Here is a 26,777-nt window from a genome sequence, read left to right as displayed (position 1 = left end):
GGCATTCTCAGAAAACGCCATGAAACCTTAAGTAGTAAAATTAATAATCGCTTTCCAACATTATAGGTTTAAATCTCATCTTAGTTCATTCTGAAAACACATGAAAAAAACTAATTGCTTCCATGAATGATATATAAACGTGGTACCCTTGTTTACCTTGGCGAGTGAAGGAAAAGGCAAATCCACGATGGCGACCACAATGCGCAGAGCCGCATTCTGATTAAATAAAAGCACAAATAGTGGTATAAAGTTACTTGCCCAGGGGTCGCTCCAGTTTCAGTGTATTCATAAGAGCATGAACTTGTCCTCCCCGGTTGCAGCAGTTTCTTGGCAGAGATGTCTCATCAAGGCACCGAGCTCCCTCGTTAGGCAGCCATCTCAGGTGACCCTCAAACCACACCCCAGAGATTGTATTCTCTGAGCTTCTTGTATAACCTATAGTTTTTTCATTGCATTTTTTAAAGTATGTGAGAGATGCACCATTTGCCTTTGTGCAGGTAAAAACCTAACACCCATGGGGAAGGTAAGGTATATTTGTCACACCAATGAAGTTTTGGAACAAACAGAATTAACATATTTCGATATATCTAACCATATGTCCTTAGTTTCCATATCTCTATACTTTTGAGCAAGTTGTTTTGTACCTAATATCTTTGTGGAATATATGACATGAAAGATTTGTGCTTTGCACCTTTCCTGCACTTGAGGCAATAGAGGTACTATTACTTGCAAAAACATTATTTGATTGGCACAGCTGGACATTAGAGACAACATTCTTCAATGTATATTTCACAATGTGATTTTCATTAGTACAAAGGTACTTAAAACTTGTATTCTTACTATAATGCATGCAACATGTTTGCTTGTATCCACCTATTTTAAGTGGATACAAATGTTAATATCAATACTCTCTCTGATTTTACTTTTCCAACAGAACAAAAACTTAGGGCCTGATTACGAGTTTGGCGATCAGACTTCCAGGCTGCCATATTGGCGGTCCATAGCCCGCTGTATTATGATATAAACAGGCAAAACCGCCACCAGCCAAGCAAAAAGGCAGACTGCCTGCAGCCCGGTGTGCTTTTATGTAGGTGGTCCGACCTCTACCACTATCAGGGCCCCAGTCAACACCACACCTGCTACAAACACACATTCACCGTGGTGGTCCCCTTGCAACAGTTAGACCATGGTGGTTGACCACTGCGGTCCACGTTCAGCAAAATAACAGACAAGTGCACATTGGATGAATTAAAAAACAACACAGAAGACACACATTAGTCCAGTGGACACACCTGCAAATCACACTATAAAACACATCCCTTCTCAGACCACAATCATTTGCAACTCCACTCTGGAAGACAAAGAACACCAATCACCATTTATTTGAAGTTTCAATAGATTAGGCACCCCTTTTCTTCACCATCCCATTTAACATCTTGCACACACTTCTGTCCATCCACTCCCTATCCAACTTCCTCTGTTAATTAAGTCCTGTCATCCACTTTAGTTCTAACCCTTGTCATGTCCCAAAAATCCCTGTTTTTCTGAAGATGAGTTGAGAGTCATGGTGGATGAAATCATAATAGTAGAGCCACAATTTTTTGTAGTCCAAGTCTCACTGGGAAAATGGAAATGTGGCATGGGATCGTTGACAGAGTGAATGCTGTAGGCACCACCTTGCACACAAAGATGAACATTAGGAAGAGGTGAATCAACAGATGGGGGCCATCAAGACTGCCGGTGGCCCTCCCAGTGCCCCATTAATACTCTTTCCTGGGAGGTGAAGGTCTTGGCCATCCTGCATCCTGAAGGCTTGATAGGACTACCTGGGGGAGTGGAGTCTGGTAAGTTGCAACACAAAAACTGTTGCTAAACTGCAATGTCCTGCATGCTCACAACTCAGCTTTTGACACTGTGTTGTTCATGACCTTCACCAACATTCAATGTCCAGATTATCTGAGATGTAACACTGTCAATGTGTATTGTTGAACCCATCATCATAGCTGCCAAGGTCTATCACATGCCATAAGTCAAAATGGTGCCCGTAAGTCTTTCAATTTCAGAAAATAAGCCCACGACTCAAGGTATGCTTCAACATGTAAATGTATGCTCAACCCTAAATGCAGTCTGCCTACAGATATGTAATACCCAATATTTGTCTAGTGTGTGAAGTAGAGGGATTGACCTGAGTGCTACTCACATGAGGCCCTGTTTCTGTATCTCCAACCACCAAACCAGTGTTCACTTGCCCATATACCCATGTTTGTTAGCTCTCAATTAAAGTGTACTCACCTGGGAGGATACCATTTGTCAAGGGTGGGAAGAATAGGGAGTGACCTGACTGCAACTCCCAGGAGGCCCTGTTTCAGGAACTCCAAACACCAGCACAGTGTTCACTTGCCCATTCATCCTTGTTTGTTAATTCTCAATTGAAGTTTACTTACCCGTGAGTGAGCAATATACAGATCATGCTCAACTCAGAGACATGTCTGTCTACCTAGCTCCATTTTTACCTGCTATCCCAAGATTAAATTATTGAGGATAGGAATGACACCTTACCAAGTGTGTACACCAAGTATTTCTAAGGCCTTATGCTGCATCACCAGATTGGTAGAGGCAGCAAACACATTGACAAAGCATTGCACAACTGATGACTGCAGTTACATATACAACAAAGTTCTGTGTTTGCCTGTATCTCACTCAACTAGGCCTCTAAATGTTACCTCTCCACTCTGTTGGCCTCACTGTTGGTGAGATGTCATTTTAATTTCATCATACAAAGTGCAACTGATCTGCACAACTCATGAGCTGCTTGAATCAAATAGTCTAGGCAAGCTTCCCAGGTGCCATGTCGAATTCACTGTGCCCACAATGTCACCTCCCAGGCCTGTTGCATCAATATTCCAGGCAACAAAGCACCCCCCAACTGTGTCTCTAGCACAGTTTCCAGCCTCTTGTACCCCCCAGTCCTCAATCTTGAAGTGCAACTCGACACTCTTGACACTGAGGGTCCAGGATCCAGTTGGGGAGGGCACCCTGTGCGTAGGGCATTGGCTCATGGGTGTAGGGTGCATGGGAGGGATGTGGGCCAGCGGAGTGAGGCCACTTAGGCTGCTGTCGGCCAGGACACCATCACCCATGTCTTGGGAATCTATCAGGAGTCCAAAGGTGTGATGGGCCAGGTGTTGACTGAACTCCACGAAATGAAGCAGCTGCAGAGGTTCATGATAGAAAGAATGGATGCCCATAATGAAAAAATGGGCACCCTAACAGGGGTGCTGAGGGAAATCAATGCCACATGAGCAGGGCTTTCACCCCTCTATCTACCCCTCCCTGAGTGCCAATTACATCATGCCCAAGCACATCTGTGGCAGCCACAGGAAGGGAGGCCCTGCCAGAGGCAAAACCATCCACAGACACCCCTGCCTCTGCAGCAGCTGATGCCCCACTCGCAAGCGGGGACATCCAGCAAAGAATCCAGGAGGTGCTGATGGCAAGACATCCACAACTGCCAGCAATAAACCTCTTCATTAATTTCCTTCTTTGTGTGTCACACATACACTATGTGGACTGATCCTGAACCACATTCCATTTCCAATAGCTGGAATACTCTGGACTTTGGACTTCCAATAGTGTGGCATCTACTACAATGATTTCATTCACCATGACCGACCCCTTCACTTTACATTCTTGTTTCTTTCTGTCACAAATATTTTTGTATGTAGTAGCATTGCAATAAATTCACCTGTCACAAACTCATTGTCTGCTGTCTTAAATTTGACATTTAGCCATGCACTATATTGAAAAGCAAGACTATTGTGATCCTCACACAGTTATCACAACTAACAACACTCCTGCTTCAAGCTCATATTATACTACTTACCCTTCTCCTAAACAAAACAACACTATCACTAGCACACCTTTTTTAAACTGCCAGCTCCTAAATGCTTGACCACTCTCAAAAAAGAAGCACCACATCTACAACCTGCTCACAGACACACAACCTGACTTACAATTCATAACGGAATCTTGGTTGGGAGATGACATGGCCCCAGTGTTGCACGAAGCCCTTCCTCCGGGCTATCAAACCATCACACAAAACCGTATAGCCAAGAGAGGAGGTGGACTAGGTATTATATTTAAACAGGCTATAAACCTCAGTAAAACAGACAACATTTCCATTCAAGGTTGTGAAGCCCTCCTTACCAGATGCCACCCTACTCCAACTTCCTCCTGTAACTTTCTCCTCCTTTACAGACCTCCACCTAAATACTCCACATTCACTGATGCTTTTCTAGATACATGCTCAAACCTTATTACACTATACTCCAACCTTTGCATTCTTGGGGATCTAAACCTTTTGGTTTGACAAAACCAATACGACCCATCCAAAAGCTGTCACCACTGGCCTAGTCGCATTGAGCCTACATCAGATTGTACACAATCCCACACACATCGCTGGACACATCCTAGATGTCATTTGTGCTAAGCCTGAACTAGTTACTGTTCATAGCATCACGCCAATCACATGGTCAGACCACCATTTGATAACTTTCCGACATAAAACTTCACAAATCAACACACCCCACAACTACTTACATATATGCACCTATCAACCATGGAGCAAACTCAATTTGGATGACTTAGAAACACAACTAACAGCCAACACAGATCTAGATACAATTAATTCTGTTCCAAAACTTTATGAGTGGCTACAGGAAGCTTTTAATATCCTAATACCACTCAGAAAAACTAAACACGACAAAAGAAAAACAACACCTTGGAGAAACACAGAACTTAAAAAGATAAAGCAACAAATCAGAAAGTTGCAGCAGACCTGGCTCAAAACAAACAACAGTCAAGACAAACTGCAACTACACAAACTTAACAGAATATACAAATCATCAATCAAAAAAGCTAAAAAAAGGTACTACTAAGACAGAATTCAAACTGCTAAATCTACAACCAGGGATTTTTTTTTAAATTCTCAATGAATTTCGAAAACCTACATGCATGGAACTAAGTCATCCCACTCCTCAAGATTTCACAAACAAATTGGCAACTCACTACACAACCAAGGCAGACACATTGGACTCCTATTTAAAACAGAAGAAAACCATCAGCACCAACCCCTTGCCTAAAATACCCTCTAAGAATAAACCAACTCAGCCTCTACAGACCTTCCAACAAATATCCCAAGGTGAATTTATGGATTTGGTCAAAGCAAGCAGGCCTTCAGTTGCCCTTCTGACCCTTGTCCACCACAAATCTTCAAGAGCATTCTTTTATCTACTTCTGCTGCCACACCAGTAAGAAGAATCATCAACAACTCTTTAACTACAGGAACCTTTCCTGTAGACTCGAAAAAGGCATACATACGATCGTTATTAAAGAAAACAAACCTAGACCCGCAGGACCCCAACAACTACAGACCAATCACAAATGGACCTTTCCTAGGCAAACTGATAGAAAGAGCAGCATTCGCCCAGATGTCACAATTCATTGAAGACAATTCTATCCTTCAGACTTCCAAACTGGATTCCGCCCAGGAAGAGGCACTGAATTGGCACGCATAGAAATCTGGGATGATCTGAAAAACACAGTTGACCGCAATGGAGTTGCTGCACTAATTCTCTTGGACCTCTCTGCTGCCTTTGATACGGTTGACCATGACACCCTAATTCAAAGACTCCACGAAGCCGGCATGCAAGGGACTGCTCTCGACTGGATTACTTCCTATCTTCAAAAAAGATCTAATATCATTGACCAGCCTCCCTTCTCGTCCAAACCCTACCTCACAAAAGCAAGTGGTCCCCCAAGGATCAATCATCTCACCTTTGCTTTTCAACATCTACATGATATCATTACCAGAACTGATCAATGATTTTCATCTCACATGCTACAACTATGCAGATGACACACAAATACTACTTAAATTAGAATGCCCAAAAAACATTGAAAACTCAGAAATCTTCAGTTGCCTCAGAGCCGTTGATCAGTGGATGACCTGGAGCGATCTCAAACTAAATACCTCCAAAACAGAAATACTCATATGTGGTGACTGGAAAAGTTATGACCTTCTATGCGTCTGGCCTGACGATCTCGGACCACCTCCTCAGTTATCCAAGGAAGTTAAAAATCTTGGAATCCCCTTGGACTCCAAGTTAACTATGAATGCCCAAGTGGACAAATTAGCACAAACAAGCTTCATCACCCTGAAGACTCTACGAGGCGTCTTCCCCCACCTCGGATTTCCACACAAGGTGCAAGCTACAATCTTGCTTGTACTGTCCAAACTGGATTATGCCAATGGCCTCTACCATGGATCATCTCTATCTATTATGAAAAAACTACAACGTATTCAGAACTCTGCAGCCAGGCTACTATTACATGGAAAGCCGCAAGCCCACATCTCCCCTGCCTTGAGAGCAGTATACTAGTTACCCGTTGCCAGAAGATGCACTTTCAAGCTGCTTTGTATCACCCACAAAGCTATACATGGAACAGGACCGCTTTTTATCAGAAACAAAATAACCAAATACATCCAACAAAGAAACCTCCGCTCAAGATTTGCACCCTGCCTTAGACCACCACCATACAAGAAAAAGACTATAGGTGGTACATCCTTCTCCGTTCAAGCAGCCAAACTATGGAATTCATTACCCCCCACTATAAGAGCCACAGACAACTTTCTTGTCTTCAGAAAACTACTCAAGAGTTGGCTCTTTCCTTCATAACCACCATATTCAAACAACTATAGACTGCATATGCCTATGTTGATAAATATTTTTTTCTGATTATGTGTATATTTCTAGTTATGTATAGTTCTTTAGAAAATATGTATCGCTACTATGTCATAACATTAAAATACACCCACACTCTTTAAACCTGTTTAACTAAGTATATTTACCCATGGTTCTAAATATGTATTGTATGTACATATATGTGTGTATTCATGTGTGTGTGTGTGTGTGTCTGTTTGTGTGTGTGCGTGTATGTATATATATATATATATATATATATATATGTGTGTGTGTGTGTGTGTGTGTTGTTCTGTGCTTGGCATGTTCGTGGGTCATTGCGTGGCTCCTGGGTGGGTTGCTGTACTAGATATCTACGAATCCCTGCTCTCATCTTATCACACTTATCTACCCATCATCATATGTCATGTCTCTATCAATCTATCCTCCATTCCCACTCTGACTCATCCCAAATCCATTCTACTACTTTCATCTCCTAAATAACTCTGCCTAAGCTCTTCCCTCCGCTTCCACATCTAACTCACCAAACCTCACTCTACTACCATGACCTCCCAAACAACCCTACTAAATTCGCCCTCATCCTGCTACTATGATCTCCCTAACCCTTCCACAGATTCTTCCCTCCTCCATCCCTCTTTACTCATCCCAAGCCATATACTCTCAATTAACACTTCTGGATTTCTTTCCTCCTCCACTCCTCCACTACTCCAGTCAATCTAACTAACAAACTCTCATATCTGCGGCTCAAATTAACTCATAATAATACTAAAACTGTACTCATATTTCCCGATACTAATCCATCACTAATTCTTGTTGGGTTCCGGAGTAGCGTGCTACTCTCCGAAAAGCGATTCGATGCCTCGTCAGGGGTAGTAAGCGCTATATAAATACTATTACAATGTACATATTTCAGACCATGTGAACCATACAATGATGATCCAAGGTACTTCTGGAAGCCGGGATATGTTCCATGTACACAGTGTTCAAATCAGGATTACAACCATTCCACACAAACACATACATACAAATGTCTCATCAAAGAAGAAATGTTATTACATTGTTCAGTGCATAGGCTATCAGTATGTCTGAAACATAGCAAATGATACATTAATTAATCATACAGGGTACATGATCAAATTTACAGGTAGAGACTTCCAGACCATGGAAGGAAGGAATTTATCAGACATTGTCCTGTAGAATAGGTAAACATTAAAGTGGTTGATGTACCACACAAAAGTAATCCAGCATCATATAATGCAAGACTCAGATAGACGGCAGTACAACAGTTTCTGATCACAGGGTCATTACAGTCCAGTGCTTCTGCATCTGGATGGTATGACTCAAGCAAATGTCAGTGATTTGCCATAGGCACGTTGGCCTACCATGATGGAACATATCAACAGCTACATACCGTTCATACAAAAAGAGTGTTTAGCCAATGTGAAGGGAAACTACATATTTTCTGACCAAATGATAACACACATGATGCATCAGGGCCATCACACGACAAGAAACAAGTCCAATGGAGTCTTCTTCATTTCCATTCTATCGCTGTGCAGGCCATCTTGGCACAGGTCTTCGACACCCAAAGTACGTGACCTACATTCCCAGGAACAATCCATGCCCACTTAGTATGTCCGAACAGTATCACATATCTACCAATGTCACAACTCTGAAATCCCCACATGAAGATGTCATGGTGAAGGTACCTGAACAAAGAACAAAACTAGGAGTATAAGTATGAAACCCTACACAAGTCACATTGCAACCATCTGGAGAACAAGGAACATTACAATAAATCGGACACAAACAAAGCAACATCATCAAAATGTGGATGTGTCAAAAGCTACATCATAAAACACATTTTGGCTAATTTTGCCTGAGCATCTCTAACTATTTCCAAGATTTAGCTCCACACATTACCACAACTACATTTCATTGCACAGTCAAAGTCATGACATCTCATGACTACTTGCACTCATAAAAAGAAGCTGGCAATGAGATCTTGCCGCAAGTCAGCTCCTTCCTCTTCATTACCGTCATCTTAATTTAGCATTTCACAACGTTGATCATAGGTTGGGACATAACACCAGATATGGCCACTGTATATTGGAAGAACCCTGTGTCTAGGAAGTTTAAAACTGCCAAGAGTTGAACACTGGGTAGTATGCATGTGGGATTAGTGTTTTCAGGCATCAGATCTGGTGCCAACTGACAACATAAATCCACAATTGTTTGCCTATTCAGATGGTACTGTTTGATGATGTGCTGCTCTTCCATGGCTTGAAGGTCTAGCAATGGATGGTACACTGGAGGTTGTCACTTACTCCCTTTCCCAGGGTATCTATTTGTGAAAAAACATAATTTGGAGCATTAGTCACTGTGTCCACACCAACACACATGATATATATCAACAAAATCATGTGGCAAAGCATTTCTGACTGGAAATACATTACACCCAGTACACATCACAGCTGTCAACTACACAAGAGTCAAATGTGACCCCCATAGTTGTCAACACCTGTGTCCACAACATGGATTTGGACAACACGCAACTATCTGCTCCTCAAATGCCCCTCAAATTTTAACTGCATGTACCAACTGCCAAAAATACGGTCAGCGACGGTGGACAATGCACCACTGTAATATGCCATCTGTGCCCAGCAACACACTACACTGGTGATTGTTTAGTAGAACCTACACAACAAGGCTGCTTTAGAATATTTGTGGTGATCCGACACATATATTGGTGTTGTGATACATTTATAAGGGCCTAATACTGTATTTCCAACCGCTAAAATGGCGGGTGCCTGACCTACTTCACTGGAGATTAGGAACTACCCACCGCCACCAGCGGAAGTGGATCGCATGGTGGGTGGTTCCCTATGTGATGAACCCAGCTATAGGCTAACACTGTTGCCTGTGATGGTCACAAGTCAATGGCTGTGGCCGTCGGAGGTGATGACCGTGTACGTGGCATAGATGAACGCCCTATTTTGCAAATTCACTCACTTGACTCCTGACACTGCTGCCATCAACACCTCCACCACTTCAGCTGCTGTGTGCCACCCCCGGGAGCAATAATGCCAGGCCAATCAGGTAAAAGTGCCCCTGCCTTCTCTCCTGAGGAGCTGGACAGGCTAGTGGAGGAGGTACTTCCCCTGTATGGGCTGCTCTACGGCTCACCAGAGGAGAAGGTAAGAACCTCATAGGTATATTTGACTCTGTTCAACAACATCTTTTTCTTCCTCATAAGCTATAATGTGCCTGTTGTCACATTTTGTGTGCCATACATGGGATGTACATTGTGCAGGTAGTGGAGAAAAGTACTCTATGTATTTCAGATTAACATTGTTTTGTGTGATGTGTGATAATGCCTAGATCCTCCATATGTTGCATTCATATAGCTAGGCAAGGATACTTTACAGCCATACAATGATATATCTGTGGATATGATAGTTGTAAATATCAAATGACATATGTGCATCACAGCATGAGCTGTGTATGTATACTGCTAGAGTCATTTGAGGATCTTGTTAGGAATGTGTATGGTGCCACAGAGCAATCAGCCCACATCTGGCCTTGGCAAACTGTTGTATGAGAACCATATGAAAATCACACCACACAAGACACAACCCGCATAGAGGATGGGCACATGATGTACTGTCATGCATTGAAGTGATGAAAATGTGAGTGTCATTTAGGTTCTGTATGATCAGCCTGCAGGGACCAGGGACCGTCATATGTATCTCCCAGTAAGGGACATTGGCCAGGCTCGGGTAGAGTTATAGTGCCTATGGTACTGTGGCACCAGGACCACTCCCTGTAGCTCCTGTACCAGATCCTGGCATGTGGCCAAAATGAGTCTCCAGTGGCAAGACTTGGTCTAAAGGCCTTAATCCATTGACTATATCAGGGATGTGTACTGAGGTAACTCCATGACCTAGTACATTTGTGCATTTTGCCTCACTGGCAATATGTGTCATTGACTTATCGCAGGTCCTTTGCTCCCACAGCTCTGCTGTCACCTTTACATAAGTTATATTTGTCCAGTACAGGCGTGTTACACAAGTGCCAAATCACTAGTGCAGATAGTTGGTTGATTTGGGGAGGGCGTGACATGTGGCCCATTAATTAGCCTTGGTTACATGCAACCTATCAGACCAAACTGACCTTAGTATGTTGGATGGCATCTCTGTAGGATTGCCACATATGGTAAAACGTGTGTTCTGTGCTACATCGACATTCCTAACAAACTCACCCTGAAGTGGTATGAGTTAACATTGGGTAGCCCACATGTCCACATATGCAGAGGGAAGAGATTTTCTGTGCCACCCATGGCAGCCCTTTCATTGTCACTTAAGTGTTAGGGTGAAGTCTGTACTATGGTAGTTGCCAGGAGGGACTCTATGCATTGAGTCAATGTTGCTGGATGTACATGTGTCTGCCCGGTCTGGCCCAAAGAGTTTACCCTCCAGAAGACCACAGTGGTGTGTTATGTTTTACTGACGCTAACATCACAGTGCATGTTGCTCGAGCCTGGGCTAACTGATGCCAGTACACGTGCTTAGTCAGTGCAGGGCATGAGCAGGGTAGTGGGTTAGTCTGCAGATGACTCCAAAAGTATGTAGTCATGTCCCTGTACTTATCAGCATGTGTGTTTTACACTTGTGTTGTATTTACAATTACAAACATGTTGTGCCTGGTGTTTCTGAACTGTGTGTGATACAACCATTTGGGCAAAAATATAGATTTGTAACCTTTTGATTTGTCTATTGCATCCATACAGATCAGAAGAAAGATATTTAGAGAGCCATGGCCCAGAAGGTGCGGACCCTGGGGGTCCATAGCCGGCAGATCACCCACTGACGGAAGAGATGGGAGGATCTGAGACGCTGGGCCCGAAAGATTGCAGAGGTCCAGCTGGGGCCGTCCTCCCAACATGGGCAGGTGCAGTTCAGAGCTTGGCCCCCCTAATGGCCTGCATTCTGGCTGGCTGTGGCTTATCCCACGCTTGATAGGTGTTTGAGGGGAGCACAGCAGCCACAAGGTGGTGAATCTTGTGCATATTCCTGCCTTTTACATTGCCAAGTTAATGTGATAGAGTCTGCCATCTCCTCCAGAAGATTGGAGATGGGCCATGTGTGACACACAAGATTAGTGATTGTGTAGGTATGGTAGTTGGTACATGCTGATGTGCCTTGCCTATTGGCCCAGTGACCTAGGGCACAACCAAATATAATCCACAAACAATTAACTCTTCAGGGCCAGAACATGGCTGAGTACAGTGATCAATCAGGCCATGTTGTTTGTTGTTGTGAGGGTCATTTGTGCCCAACAGTCCACTTGTCTTCAGTGTGTCAGCCCAAACAACATGGAGAAATAGATCACTGTACTCATCCTTGTGCCTGCTCAAGTGGGTCTATTGGAATCTTCCCCCCACAGGCCACTTGTCTTCAGTGTGTGACGAATGCTGGAGCCTCACTATGGTCTGTCATGTGAAGTTTGCCATCATACATGTGACTAAGCATACATTACCCTTTGAGTGCTGCCTCGGATCAATACGTTCTCTTGGTAAGTAGTGATTGTCCAGTGACATGATTTTGTTGACATCACTGTTGCCATCATTCCTTGTGCCTACATGTTAGCATGTGTACTTTTCACTTTTGCCATATCATTTTCACAGTTGTTTCATGCGTGGTCTACCTGTCTTCATGGAAGGATGTCTGATTCTCTAACATAGGTGTGCATGCCAACATGTGTTTTGAATTGGACATAAGCTGATGGGGCTACAGTTTATGTGGTGCCACAGGCAAGACTGTGTCACCATCGATTGGTGGCTCACACATACCCTCACCCATCATTCCATGTAATCGAACATGTACAACTGCAGTAGCAATGAAGGACATGACAGGTAGGACTAGAGTTTTTACCCACAATGTAAATTTCCATGCCACTGATGTAGAATCATTTAGCAAAGTGCTTAGCAAATGTTGAATGATGACATCTCATTACCTAAGTGTTGACATGCATCGGTGAGTGACTTGCAGTAATGTGGAAATCACATTCATCCAAGGAAATCTGTGTTTGCATGACAAAAAGAGACAGTGATATGAGACATGGCTGGATTATTTGGCCATCATTTCTTCATGATGTGGCATTGGGTATATGAAGACTAGTTGTATGCATGACCTTGTGTGGGATCTGTGGAACTGAACTTGGCATTGCCCTACTACTGTGTGACAACAGGTACCTATAGGATGCTACTTAAGGCAAACCGTTGAAGGTGATAAGGTCTCCTACTTGTTCAATGGGTACTGTGATTGCACAAATTCACCCATGCAATTGGAGTTGTCTGTGATTGTGATTTTGCTGTGGGCAACTGGCGACAGTTCATGTAGCATGCATGCATATGGTGTTGCAAATGTTGGAGTCACTTTGATAAAGCTTGTGGCTGGGAGCCACTCTACGTAATGATAATATCTGCTAATCACAACTGTTGTTCAAGTGTGATAAGGAACATGTAGAGACCCTATTTGACTTTGTAATTTCAGCATCATCCCAGGCAAGCGGAAGAGACAGAGTAGAACCAAGTGGGGAAGCAGCTGGCCAGGGTACCTTCAGTCACAAGACAACAGACAGGGAGGGACCCAATGGCCCAGAGGGTTGAGGAGTGCCACAGAGGGCACAAGATCCACATTATCGCCTTCCGTTTATTCCTCCAGTGCCCACTCCCTAGTGGTGGTGGACCCATCAGGACCTGCTCCTGTTCCATCCTGGTCCACCACCCCCAGTTCCATCACCACCCTCCCTGTTGCTCCAATCCCAGTTACCCGTGCGTGCTCACCCAAGAGGTTGGGCATCTCCTTCGCCCCAGGCACCTCTTCCCCTGCTGCCCTGTATGAATGAGGAAGCTATAGACCTCCTGAGGAGTATTTCTGTGGGTCAGACTGCCATTCTGGGCAGCCAGCTCCAGCAGATGGTTGCATACCTGGAAGACATTCATAATGCCATGTCTGGACTACAGAGATCTTGTCAGGCTCTGACCTACTCACTGATGTCAGCCCTCCATCCTCCACAATCCACCACCTACCTCATCCCCATCCAATTTCCTTATTCCCCTACCTGTCCCAAGCACACAGACAAATCCGCATGCACCCACCTCAATACACACAAACAGTATACATAAACACAAGCACCACAAGACACACTGGGATGCAAGCACTCGACAGTCACTCACACATACCACAACAACCACCATACCCACAGACAGCACCCCCACCAACCCACACACCACAACTGCCATACCCACAGACACCACTCCAACTCCCACTGACACATCCACCACACCCAACATACCCACAGACACCACTTCAGCACCCACAGACCCACACAACACATACACCATACTCACAGGCACTATCCCAACACCCATAGACACAGCTAACACTCCCACCATACCCCCAGACACCACTCCAACACCCACAAACACAGCCACTGCATCCACCATAGCCCCAAACATCACCCCAACACCCACAAACACAGCCACCATTCCCACATTACCAAGCACGTCCACCTCACAGACCCCCAATAAACACAAACATTCACACTCACACACACAACAGACACCACCCAAACCCAAACATTCCTCATACACGCACACATCAGCAGCATCAACACCCATAGGGAAGACGTGCACTCACTCAACCTCCAAACCCCTAACCCCTTCTGAAGACCCTACCTGTTTTCACAAAGAAAGTTTCCTTTTTGACCTTGCCCTTACCCCTGTGATCCCCCACCCCCTCCCAAAACCAAAGAACCCCACCCACATCCCAACCCATCCCTTCCACATCCAAGCCCTCCCTATCACACCTGCCCCCCTGCAAGCAACCATACCCCTCCCACCCACAGAAGAAGGCCACCCCTCCAAAGGAGGAGACCACCACTCCTAAGATGTCCACCCCTCCCGAACCCACCCATCCCAAATCTGACCCCATCCCACCAGAGAATGATCCCTGAGGTGCCTCCATGCCCACTTTATGCCCCTTCCTGTGGAGGTTCTCTGTCAGTGACCAGAGTCAAGCTGGTGCACAGTACTGTGCATGGACTTTGGTATGGACTGGTCAATGGTGTTTGATCATCATCACTTTGGTTCTAAAAATCCCAAGGTGTTGTTTTTTGGGTACACATTTGTCCTAACATTACTTTTCTACCTTTTCGTTGTTCCTGAGTAATTTGTATTGTATGCCTAAAGTTGTATGTGTTTCTCCCTGGTTGGTGACCCATTTGCTGTGGTTGTCAAGATCTGGCTTTGTGGGCAGTGCTTATGTAACCCAGAACAAGGGTATTTGAATTGGGGGTGTCCTTGTATTGTGTTTTATTTGACATGGTAAGTATTTCATCTTGGCTTGGCCAATGTCAACATGTATTGTGTTAAATATGTCCCCCTGATGTTGATTGTACATTTGTCTCATGTGTGCAAGCTAGAGTTTTATTTGTCCACACATGGAAGATGTTCAATTGTGCTATCTTCCTATACATTTGACTGACAATGTGTCAATTTTTATGTGTGTACCTTGCAGCTACTTCATCTACATATGTGACCCATGCTGTTGCTGTTGTATTTGCATACTTGCACTTACACATTTGGCAGATTGGCATCTCACTTAGATCAACTATTGGTTGTCCCCGAGATACATTAAGGGCCAGTTCCTGTGCAAACAGTGTTTTAGGGGCATGTGCAAAGTGAAATGTGTCCCAGGGCAGCATGCTTTCTGGAGTTCCCCTGATGACGCCATCCCTATTGTGCAGGTATTGTTTACATTGTGAGCTTTGGATATTTGTCTCACAAAATATTGTGAATCCCACTGACCATCCATTGTGTTGCAATGTGAGTGATATGTGTGGGTCCATCACAGGGATGTTTCATGGAAGGTGTGTTTGGATTTAATGACACATCCATACATATGTGTCTTCAATGTCATGACAGGCCATGGCATGTGAGCAATGTGAGGGTGTCTGCTTAATTATGTGTGATGTTGATGTGGTGTTGCTGTTGTGTGACACAATGTTCTGTACACTTCACTGTCCCTGAAACTTGGATGAGCAGACATGTGTTTTTGTGGAGTGTGGCAATGCAGTGTCAGTGACCTGCCCAAAGGGGGCTGTGTATGGTTAATTTGTTGCGAACAACTTTGACCCTGGACACAAAAAATGCGTACTTGGTCCAGGTAGCGTAACCCACATACCAGCTGGATTGTGGCATGTTGATTGGTTGTTCGAGTTTCAGAACACGGGTAAGTATGTGGTCTTACCATTGGTTGCATCCATGACAGCATGGATTTGGTGGTCCGTCTACGAGCAGCAGCAGTGGCAAAACGTGTATGATCTTCCTCCTTGGCAGCATAGGACATGTGATGCCTGCAGGTGATTTCTTGCCTTTTCTGCCTCCATTTCCGTCAGTTGGGACATGGTGGTTGAACCACCACAGTCATGTCGGCAGAACGCAACATCATAATCTGTCCAGCAGAAACACTGGTTCCAATGCCTTCATTGGCCTATCCCGCCACCAAAGTGGTGTACATTGCCTGGCTGTGATGGCAGAACTGCAGCAGCCTTTGGTCTATGGAACTGCATGCATCATATTTTGGTGGTCTGACTGCCAAACCGACAGCGGTTGGACCTCCGCCACTGCCATGGTAGTCCATGGAACACCAAACTCATAATCAGGTCCTTAACAAGAAATACCAAAAAATTATAACAAATGGTCAGTGTTACAAGTTACAGTCAGGGCTGAATAGAACAGCAGTTCTTAATCATATGATTGTTGTGGACCCTGGAAGCAGTTTCTATGATTTGACCCTAAAAAATATATAAAAGTACAAAAATAAGTATACATGATGAAAATTCACAAATTATTGAATATTTTTCTAAATTCACAAGCAAATAAATATACAAAAATCGTAATTTAGATTTGAATGGGAGGGTTTGGAGTATTTTTTTTTTATAAAAGGTAGTTTTATTTTTAAAAGAAAAAGTTTTATGCTTAATTCTAACATATCACTTGGTCATTTTTGCTCCTATTGTATCCTCTTGTTTTGTTGCTATATACTAGATCTTCAATTGAGATCACTAATCGTTCATATTACTGTTTGCTGTACTTGACCTGCTCCCACAGATCAGGCTTAGGATACTAAGTTAGTTTTTAGCCTGTGATTTCAAGTTTCTTCAAACTTACAGAGTATTTTAACATTTTCAGTTTTACATTTAACTTTTTTATGTGTATATACTTTATTGATCTGCCAATGCCCCAATTTGAGCTAGTGGTTTCAGTGATCAGACCCGGCACTTAATTGTCAACACTGGCACCTATGTCAGCACATCATATGGTGTTGCTGTTTGTATAATTTTGCGATGAGCACAACAGTTCTATAAAAACCCGTATGCATTAAAAATGACAAATACCTGCCGACCACAGAAATAAGAATAGCTTGGATGGCAGGCATTAGTCAAGTTTAATGTATAATAAAAGCCTAAGGCCCATATTTATACTTTTTTAGTGCCACATTTACCTAATTTTTTGACGCAAGAGCGCTGCAAACTTACAAAATACAATTGCATTTTGTAAGTTTGCGCCACTTTTGCGTGAAAAAATTACGCAAATACGGCGCTACAAAAAGTATAAACATGGGCCTAAATTGTCACACTTGTAGGTATGTAATGGTTAGTAGTTGTGTTGGTACTGTCATTTGCAGTGCTGGCAGAGGCAATGGGTGGTGCAAACTACAGTGGCCTCTTGACAAGCACTGTGATCTGCTAATATTATTTATTTTTCTAAATAGTCGAGAAACCCTTGAGTAGGGATCATTGATCCCTCGGTCTAAAAATCAAAGACAGGAAAAACTGCTGGCTTCTTAAACAGACCCCAGGGATGGAAATTCTCTTCCTTTATCACTTTTGAAAAGGGCAATCATTTTGTTCTTTTCACTGTAGACAAATTATTCCTAGGTCTCCTTATTGCTAGTTTTAGTGATTTCAATGAAACAAGCACTTTTGTGTCTCCTAAGCAAATAAAAGTCTCACTCACTTCTTTACCTATATGGTACCATACTTATTTTACATGTGGTCTAAAATGAAACAAATACTACTGTGCTAATAACTTAATTTTGAATTACATAGTTAATTCATTTAAACATATTAAATCAAATGAAAAATAATTTTTAAAAATACATTTGAAAAACCCACCTACAGCAAAATGTTTGTGTTTACTTAATATGTAATAAAATGACAAAAAGGTATTTTAAGTTCCTCACGTTATTATTTCCTATGGAAGGGTGTAGCAGTGTCAGTGGTGCGCCATGTGTGGGCCTGGATTTAGCATTGCTCCTTTTTGGCTGCAGTATCTTTATGCTCACAAATTTGGCTCCAACCCCTCTTTGAGGGGTGGAGATATGTGAGTCTACACTTTTGAGTAACTTCACACCTAAATGGTGAATAGCCAAAAGCAGTAAAGTTACTCAAAACCTGTAAGAGTAAAGTCATACGTGTAGATTTACTTATGTGTACATTTACCTTAGTGAATAGGATGCAATGCTTGTGGAGTGTGCCACTTTTTCTGTGTAAATGACTGCTAGTGCAGTATTTAAAGATGTCCAACATTTCAAAAGGGCTATTATAATCAGGGGAGTAAACAGCCAATAACAAGGAGGCAACAGCAATTTGCATACATGGATATTGGTGCATCCACCTTACAACCAGAAGGGGAGCAACTTGATGCAAAATGTGATCCATTTTGTAACTGCAATAACTCTGGTACTCTTTTCTATATCTCTCTTACAAAACACTTTGTCCTAGTAATGCCAATGTGCCTCAATGTCTAATTTAAAAAAGACAAACTAGTCGAGGACCCAGCAACCAATACTTATTTGGAATTGTAAAGGTTCAATGGTGCACCAAGCAGCTGAGAGACCTAATAGTATCAATGAACAGATTATCTGGAAAATATCAGCAATCATATATCTGCAGCTTTGCCATCTCTGAATAGAGCCAAGATGGAAATCAGATTGAACCTTGCTAAAGAGATTATGATCATCACATGTCTATTTAGTCAAGCAACTACCACCTTCTCAATGTTCCTACTCAGAAATCTAAAAGTGGTTGCAGAGTAACGGTTGCTCAAATACATCTGTGTGATTCTAACTAGCAATTCTCACTGGAGATTTCATATTGTATTGGTTAAAGACATTTTGTATCATGCAATTGAGCACTTAGAAGAGCATGCTTGATGTATTTCATCCTGAAAAGTATATTAATTTGCTTTGACAGTTCTAATGGAGTGCCTGGGGATCCATTTCGTTTTAGAGCATTCCATAGTCTAGCAGCTATACTCAACTCATGTTATCTCTTGCTCATGCAACCAAATCCCTACTTCCCCTTTTCCACCTTCTGTTAATATGCTGTATTTTCTCAACAGGTCCTAATCCGCAATTTTAAAGGACAGGATTTCTGTGGTGGGAGTCTGATCAGTAGTCGCTGGGTAGTCACTGCTTCTCATTGTTTTGAGGATGTTAATCCACATCATGTCACCATAGGTAAGGGGAATAGTAGTAGTAGTAATCTAAACTGGGTTATATGTGAATGACATAATTGAATCTATGCTTTCCTTGTACATGCACAATGCCCCCAATGCCTGCATTTCATCAGAAAATCATATCATCGAAAGCAGATGTCCCAAGAGAAGTTGTTGATGAAAATGTAGCACATGTACCCTCGGGCCCCTCCCAAGTATTTTAAAACCCAAAAGTTAGGGTGTTTTTAGCTATTCAATGTCCAGTTATTGGACATAGAGAAGTTGAAAATCTACTTTACGTTGTCTGAACAGTGGGTGACAATTTGTGGAGTCCTAAAAGCATCATCTGCTCTCTAACAACCTTATGTTATCAGGGCCCTCATCTGGACTTTGAGAGTGCAGTTTTCACTGTGTGGCTTTCTCTCTAAATGAGCACAGAACCATATTGCGTGTCCCTTTCTGTCAATGGAGGAAACTGCAGAAATGTTTGTGAGCTGTGCTCCCATTGAAGAGCATAATGGGATTCCTTATGTGGGATGAGGCACACCTCGATGTTCAGAAATCAGCCTCAGGGCACGTCACACATGAAGAATCATGTGACAAACACATGGATTACGGGTCCCAGTAGCCTCTTCTTCCGTGGGGTCCACTTAGTGTGACAGAGTCAACTTACAAAGTCTGTCAGTTCTTGTTGCATCACAATACCCATGTTACCCTCTACCAGGTCTTTGTGATTTTCTTACTGGACATTCCCCAGCCTTGGGGGTAAAAAGTCAGTACCACTGAGTCCTCCACAGTGCAGAGTCTGTGGCTTTACTCCCCTTCCAATGTACCGAAACAACCAGAACAGGAATGCAAAGCTTCCCAGGCTAACATGTGTTTAGTTTTATGCAGATCTGGAGACAATACCTACAGAATACAGTAGAGGTTAATGCCCAGTTCTTAGACAAACTAACAGGGTTGATGGCCAAATAACAGCAATCCTTCCATAGATCTGGGCCACTCTGTGCTTTGGAGTAGAAGGGAACCACATAGTTGTAGTTGTGGAGCCAGAGTGCCATAGGCTCTAATGCAAGCAGAGAAAATGGGCCCCTGATTCTTGGTGCGGCAAAAAAACAGACATATATGAGGTTCTGTGGGCTCATCAGGTCCCCAGGGCCTCGGTGCCACTGTTCCTGGTGCACTATTGACAGCTATGCACATGGATTGTTGGAGATCCACTATTGGCACATGGTAAACCTACTTTTGACTGCACCATTTCTTAGGCTACCCACTAGGTCTTGCCCAGCCTATATGGACCTTAACCCCACATGGTCCACCAGCCTGTCTAGAATATTTGTACTTCAGGCACTGTCTCATAAATGATACCCCAAGAATACCCTAATCACAATCTTATCCTGTGCACAATGACAGCAAGCTCCTACTTACACCGTCTATCACGCCACCTCCTTGTTGTTTGGAGACGTCAATAGTTATGCCATGTACAGCACTGCCACATAAGGCAGGTATCAGGAATATACACTCAGGCCATGCCCCTTTATGAAACTCCATCCACGCTCGTAACCAAAACAATATATTTACCAGAGAACTCACATTGTAGGTAATGCACCCTGCATCAAGAAGTCATGTATTAATTTCTAGTGTTCCAAGTCCTGATTGTTTTTTGTAGCAGCTCAGGCACCGAATTCGAACTGTTATCCTATGGAATCTTCGTATATCTGTAAAGGACCTTAACCTGCACAAGTGTATGTTTTGCACAGGACATTTTGCCTGTCTGAAGTTCTGTCACTGGATACGTTTGTTTAACCTCTAACATCTACATATTGGTTGTAGACCATTCTGCCTTGGAGAAGACTGTCTCTCTCTTAATCATTCATAAATGTCTACTAATGTCCTAAGTTTAAAAAACTGAAAGACAGCCAAATAAACTGGATATTCACAAATTCATGACAGCTGTTTTCAAAGGGGTGTTTATAGTAAGTCGGTGATTTTTCCCCTTTATTAAGTTTCTTTCTCGAGTGGTTTCACAATAGACACCCTGCCATATGTACACTCTCCCCCTATTGTATGCTCAGTTTGTACCTCTCGCATCTCACCGCATGTCTGATGTCCTGATTCTTATTCCCTATACATTTCTAGATTTCTGCTTCTCCATCTCCAGCTGTTCACCTGTATGTATGTATCCTGCATGTTACGTCCTACTTCTCTCTCGCTCGCTGACCTCCTCCTCACTTTTCCTGGTCTTTTCAGTTTCCTGCTCCTCTTTCTACACTTCTGAATACACTTCATTTTTTGCCACTTCATCCACCTCGCATGTAGATTTCCTGCTTCCTCTTACGTGTCTCCTGTCCTGCTTCTTCTTTCTTCAAAAAATGTATTTTCTTCCTCCTTTCCATCCTCTCAAATTCTCTATTTTTGTAAGCCTTTGCCTCTTCCTACTCATTAATCCCTTGCCTTGCACCTCTCCCCCATTTGTGTCCGATTTTTGTACTAGTTCCACATAGCGCGTACCAGATCTGAATTTAACAGCAAAGCACTTTACCTTGAGTGAGAAGTGGCAAATAGTTGCAGCAAATGCACGAAGTGTACAAAGCACAAATGATCAGACAAGACGGATAGCAGAGGAAGAAATTAAACAAAATTACACTGCCAGTGGAAGTCCATGCAAGAGAGTTATGACAGCAGTAATAAACCGGGTTAAGTAAGGGGACAAACAGGGAGCACCTCCATAGAAAGAACTTGTTGGGTCATGGGAAACATTAATCGTGTCAGTTCCATTAAAATAGGAGGGTCTCCAACTCATTGTATGGTCTGGCTTGACAGGGCAGCTATTGCCAGACAGTTACGTGAGAGCCACCGGGAGTGGGCTTTGGCTCCGCTTACATGTTGGGAGCCAGAAGTACAACTGTTGGTTGTATCACAAAGAGTGGTTCTGACGGATTCGCTTGATATGAATGAGAATAAATGTTTTTTCAAAAGAAGAACTTTTTTCAAGGGACCCTTCAACAAACACACCCAGAGAAATGAAAAGGCAAATTACAGTTTTTAAAAACATTGCCCCAGCCACGCTAACAAAAGGTACGGCTGAGGTGCTCCAAGAAAACTGCAAAAGTGCTTGTGTAGTGCAAAGGTGATCTATAAAGTCTAAATCAAAACAATAGATCTGGACACACTAGGGTAAAGTCCGTTCGATTTTAGAAGGCTGCCTAATCCCGATTCAGTCCTGTTCGCTACAAGCATAAATGATCAGTTTGTTGACGTTTTGACCCACACGAAAACTGTGTCAGCTGTACATCAATAGGGGATCTTCATCAGGGCAATAAGAAGGAATGCCCTGCATGTGAAATAAATAAGTCAGTCTTGTGTGTGTGTGTAAATAAGAAAGTCGCAGTTAGTGTCCTAAAAAAAGGGACTCACCAAAAAGATACCAATGTTAGACCATGTGGTTTGAACTTATTGCCATAATGAAATCAGGGACAGATACTGAAAATAAATCAGTGAAAAGACAATTAAAAAGGTATAAATTCTGAACCTCCAAACAGTCAGAATATATAGGCAAACATTAAATGGAGAAGGAACACCAATTCTGTAATGTAGGAAACCATGAATGAATTGTCATTTTACCAAAAAGCCAAATGCGCGTATGTCAGGTCAAACCTATAAGTAAAGGAAAGATGCTTTCAAAAAAAGCCTGTCAACCCTAGAATGAACTGGGAAGTAGGCAAATACATACAAATTTAGACTCACCAAGAGTTGCGCTAATCTGTTCCACCCAAAATCTAAATAATTACGCCCAACTTAAAAAACTAATCATGAAGGGAATAACTTACTAATACTGGCTATAACGAACAACAGGCATGGTAATGCTCATAATTTTGCTGCAGTAGTAACTAAGGCCCAGATTTAAGAAAAGTGGCACTTCATGTCATGAAGCGGCACTTTTCTTGGGGCCCCTTGTGTCCCACTAATGCCACTAAGTGTGTGCCGTATTTAACATGTGACGCACCATGGCGCAGGTTAGGGACAATAGCATCATCATTTTTAAGGCTATTGTTGTACTTTGCAGAATTAGCGTAAACAATGTTGGAGCTAATCCTGCAAAGTACATAGAGGCCCATTAAAAATAATGGTGAGCTTCCTTTTAACACCTGCTCTGTGCAGGCATTAACATGCTGTTAAAAGTGGCGAAGTGCAATCTCATAGATTCCACTGCAACATTTTTGAGGGCCCCCCCTTGCATACATTATGCCTGTTGCAGGCATAATGTGGCACAAGCGGTTACAAAGAGGAGCAATGCATACATTGCACCACTTTGTAAATATGGCTTGGCGTTTTTGCCTCACTATCGCCAGCATTAAAAAAATGACGCTATTGTGGCAAAGTTGGTTCTAGGCCCTTCTTAAATGTGGGCCTAAGTAAGCCTCATACAAGTGCAATGATGAGTTGCTCAGAGACAAAGAATTGGCCCCATCCACATGTATGCGTGCATGCAGACGTGCGAGCGGACACATCCTTTCAAGGTGAGCGGCACTAGGTTAGCATACTACTAGACCAAGAAAGGGCCACGTGTAGCTCTAACACCCGAATAGCACATCTATAGGGCACCCAATATTAAAGACAGATTAGAGACCTATATGCACAATACATTACTTGGCAGCACACAAGAGAAAAAAGATAGAGGGGAAACAGGCACTGAAATATTTTAAGGTAAAAGGAAAACTAAAACAAAGTAGCAACAAACAATAAGACCAATTACCAATAAGAAAAGTCTATCCACCTTTGAAGGAGGCTTCTTGTCCGTTAATTTCCTCAATTCATTTAGGCCATTGTGTACCGTGTGTAGAAGATGTTTCCATTAACATTCTCTTAAATTAAGCATTGAGGCCATGTCAACTACTGTGGGGTTCTTGACAACCTTTTCAAGGTCAGACCTTTTGAGCTCCTCCACATTATGGGTTGTACAACTGTCACCTGACCATTTATACTACACCATTATTATTCTACAGTTTTTTGCTTCCACAAAAATACATAACCATTCCCATGCTTTCAACATTCTTTTAAAGCCAGACCTATCAGCATTGCCAATGCTTGATCTTACATACTTCGTGGCTGGTCTGGTTCAGATGGTTGGAAAGGATATGAACAACAAACCATAACGGTGCTCCGTGAGAAACCTTGTTTGAGAGTTCTTTATTCTTGAAGGTTGGAGATTTGAGGAGTAGGCTGCAAGAACTTCAAAAGGATCTTGATCCTCATGACATGCAGACTTAGTGGCTCTGGTAATGTGACTTTTTGGTATGGAGAGCACATACCTTTATGTACTAAGCAAGTCAGTTCATAAATGGCTGCTGACTTCCAAGAGGAGCCTCTTTTTCTCACTGTGTACTTATTGTCGTGTTTCTACCCCTCTACACTCACTGCTCACATCAAAACTGTCTGATCCTCTGTCTGTATGCTACTTTATGCATGGTTTTATTTTCCTGCTTCTATCCTCCCCTCCACTTGCAGTTCATCAAACAAACAAATTTAGTGTTACCTACAACGTTACTTCTTCTTCTTTCTTTTCATTCTCATAGGAGACTTTGACAAGTTCCGTCGCGACCAGGATGAGCAGAAGATTGCTGTGCTGAAGTTCTACACACACCCTTACTATAACGGCCTGTACTTTGACAATGACATTGCCCTAATATACCTAAGAAGTGAGGTGCAGTTCAATGACTTTGCCATTCCCATCTGCTTACCCAACCCTAGCCTGGCGCGTATGCTGCTCCAGGAAGGAGAAACAGGCATGGTTAGCGGCTGGGGGTCTACCCGGTACATGGGGCCCTCCAGCCGCTTCCTCCTCAAGGTCAGTCTGCCTGTGGTGAGTCAGAAGACGTGCATTCAGTCCACTCAGCAGGTCATCACTGGTAGCATGTTCTGTGCTGGCTACAGCGTTGAGGCCCGGGACTCCTGCAAAGGGGATAGTGGTGGGCCGTTTGTCATGTCTTTCCGCAATACTTGGTACCTCATGGGAGTCATCAGCTGGGGCGAAGGCTGTGCTGAGAAAGGCAAATATGGAGTCTACACACGTGTATCAGACTACATTCAATGGATAAAAGAGGTCATTGAAGGGATAAATGAGACAGAAGGTCTAGCAACGGGATTATGAGAACAAGAATGCTATTCACAACACTCGGTATATGTCTTTTATGCAATCTCGCTCATTCAACTGGTACCAGGAGGTTGTAACCTGAGACTGCCCCCTGACCCTTTAAGTTCTGGCAGGAAGAAATGGGCAAAAATGCGACAGCATCTGTTCAGTGGCTGAAAAAGTGGCGAGCGCCCTCCTCGCTAGTCATTGCCAAAAGACCGTGTGCACTAAGCTTTTCATCAACTAATCGTGTGGAGCAAACTGTAACTGTTGTCCACTTGTCCTCTTTCTATCTCACTATCTTGCTCTTCAGGCCCAGACCAAAGAATAACCCCCTAGATAGCCTCAGCCAGAGAATTCTGTACACGTACTTCCATCTTGCTCTGCAGCAGAACTGTATGTCATGTCCCCAACCTCCCCAACAACAATTAAAGAGCCTGGTAGCATGTGTTCTGTAAATTAGGACGTTTATGGTGTCAGATGTTTAAGTAGTTTGTGAAGTTATGAGAGAGCACCTAATCAGCTGCCTTTTCTAGTCCATTCAGAGTTCCAGTCCTAACCTAGTGATATTCGCTTATCAAACACTTAAGGGCTGGGGATTCGCAAAAGTACGGTCAATGTGTAAGGTCTAATCATTTTAATCTGCTAATCTTTTTTTAGTTTGCATGAACTAAACCCGTGTCTGGGCACTGTACAAAAGAATATATACATTCATCAATGCTGTATAAATAAAACAAAACCATACATTTTATTAAAATCAATACATTGTAAAAAGGAAAACAGAGACCAATAAAGTATAATATTGGACAAATTCAAATACATAATAAAATATGTGCTATTAACTTTTTCCTGAAGAAGACGAATACTCTAAATAGTGTTGCATTTGAAGCAAAAATAAAATTCGAAATGAAGGTGGAACTCTCCTAATTTGATTTATACAGAGACTGATACTGGGAAAATCCACAAGCTTTCATCCAATAGCATGGATTGTCCGTTGAAAACTTTAGCACTCCCAACTTAACTAATTTTACCCTTTTGATCTGGTGTTTATTTGTGAAGGAAGGCAATGAGTAACTAACGGAAAGTATTAACAACAGTGAGATGTTTATGCTTCCAGTCACCCACCACCAGGCCTTTAGTGGTGCACAGCAGTACAAAACTCACTTTTTTACTGGGGCCTTCCAGAGCTTAGGAAAACCCTTGAGACCATGATTCCACTATAGAGCATAGATGGTAGTAATGTTGGTGCTGCCATTCTGATGTCTTCAGGTAGTAATATGTCTCTTAATCTGCCTTCGGGGCTGGGGAAAAAGAT

At 42.8% G+C, this 26,777-nt stretch overlaps 1 protein-coding gene across 1 annotated transcript in view; it reads left to right on the top strand.

Moving 5' to 3' along the window:
* Positions 1 to 26,346, top strand: part of LOC138265751 (coagulation factor X-like) — a 264,842-nt gene extending 238,496 nt beyond the window's left edge. Inside the window, exons 8-9 of the mRNA XM_069213758.1 lie at positions 19,234 to 19,351; positions 24,906 to 26,346. Coding sequence (XP_069069859.1) covers positions 19,234 to 19,351; positions 24,906 to 25,480 — 693 coding nt within the window. The 3' untranslated portion in view covers positions 25,481 to 26,346. The remainder of the gene's footprint in view (positions 1 to 19,233; positions 19,352 to 24,905) is intronic.
* The last annotated feature ends 431 nt before the right edge of the window (positions 26,347 to 26,777 follow it).

Source organism: Pleurodeles waltl, chromosome 11 (genome assembly GCF_031143425.1).
Source record: "Pleurodeles waltl isolate 20211129_DDA chromosome 11, aPleWal1.hap1.20221129, whole genome shotgun sequence".
Taxonomy (NCBI): Eukaryota; Metazoa; Chordata; class Amphibia; order Caudata; family Salamandridae; genus Pleurodeles; species Pleurodeles waltl.
Note: the sequence above shows the minus strand (reverse complement) of the source record. Positions and strands in the feature narration are given on the sequence as shown.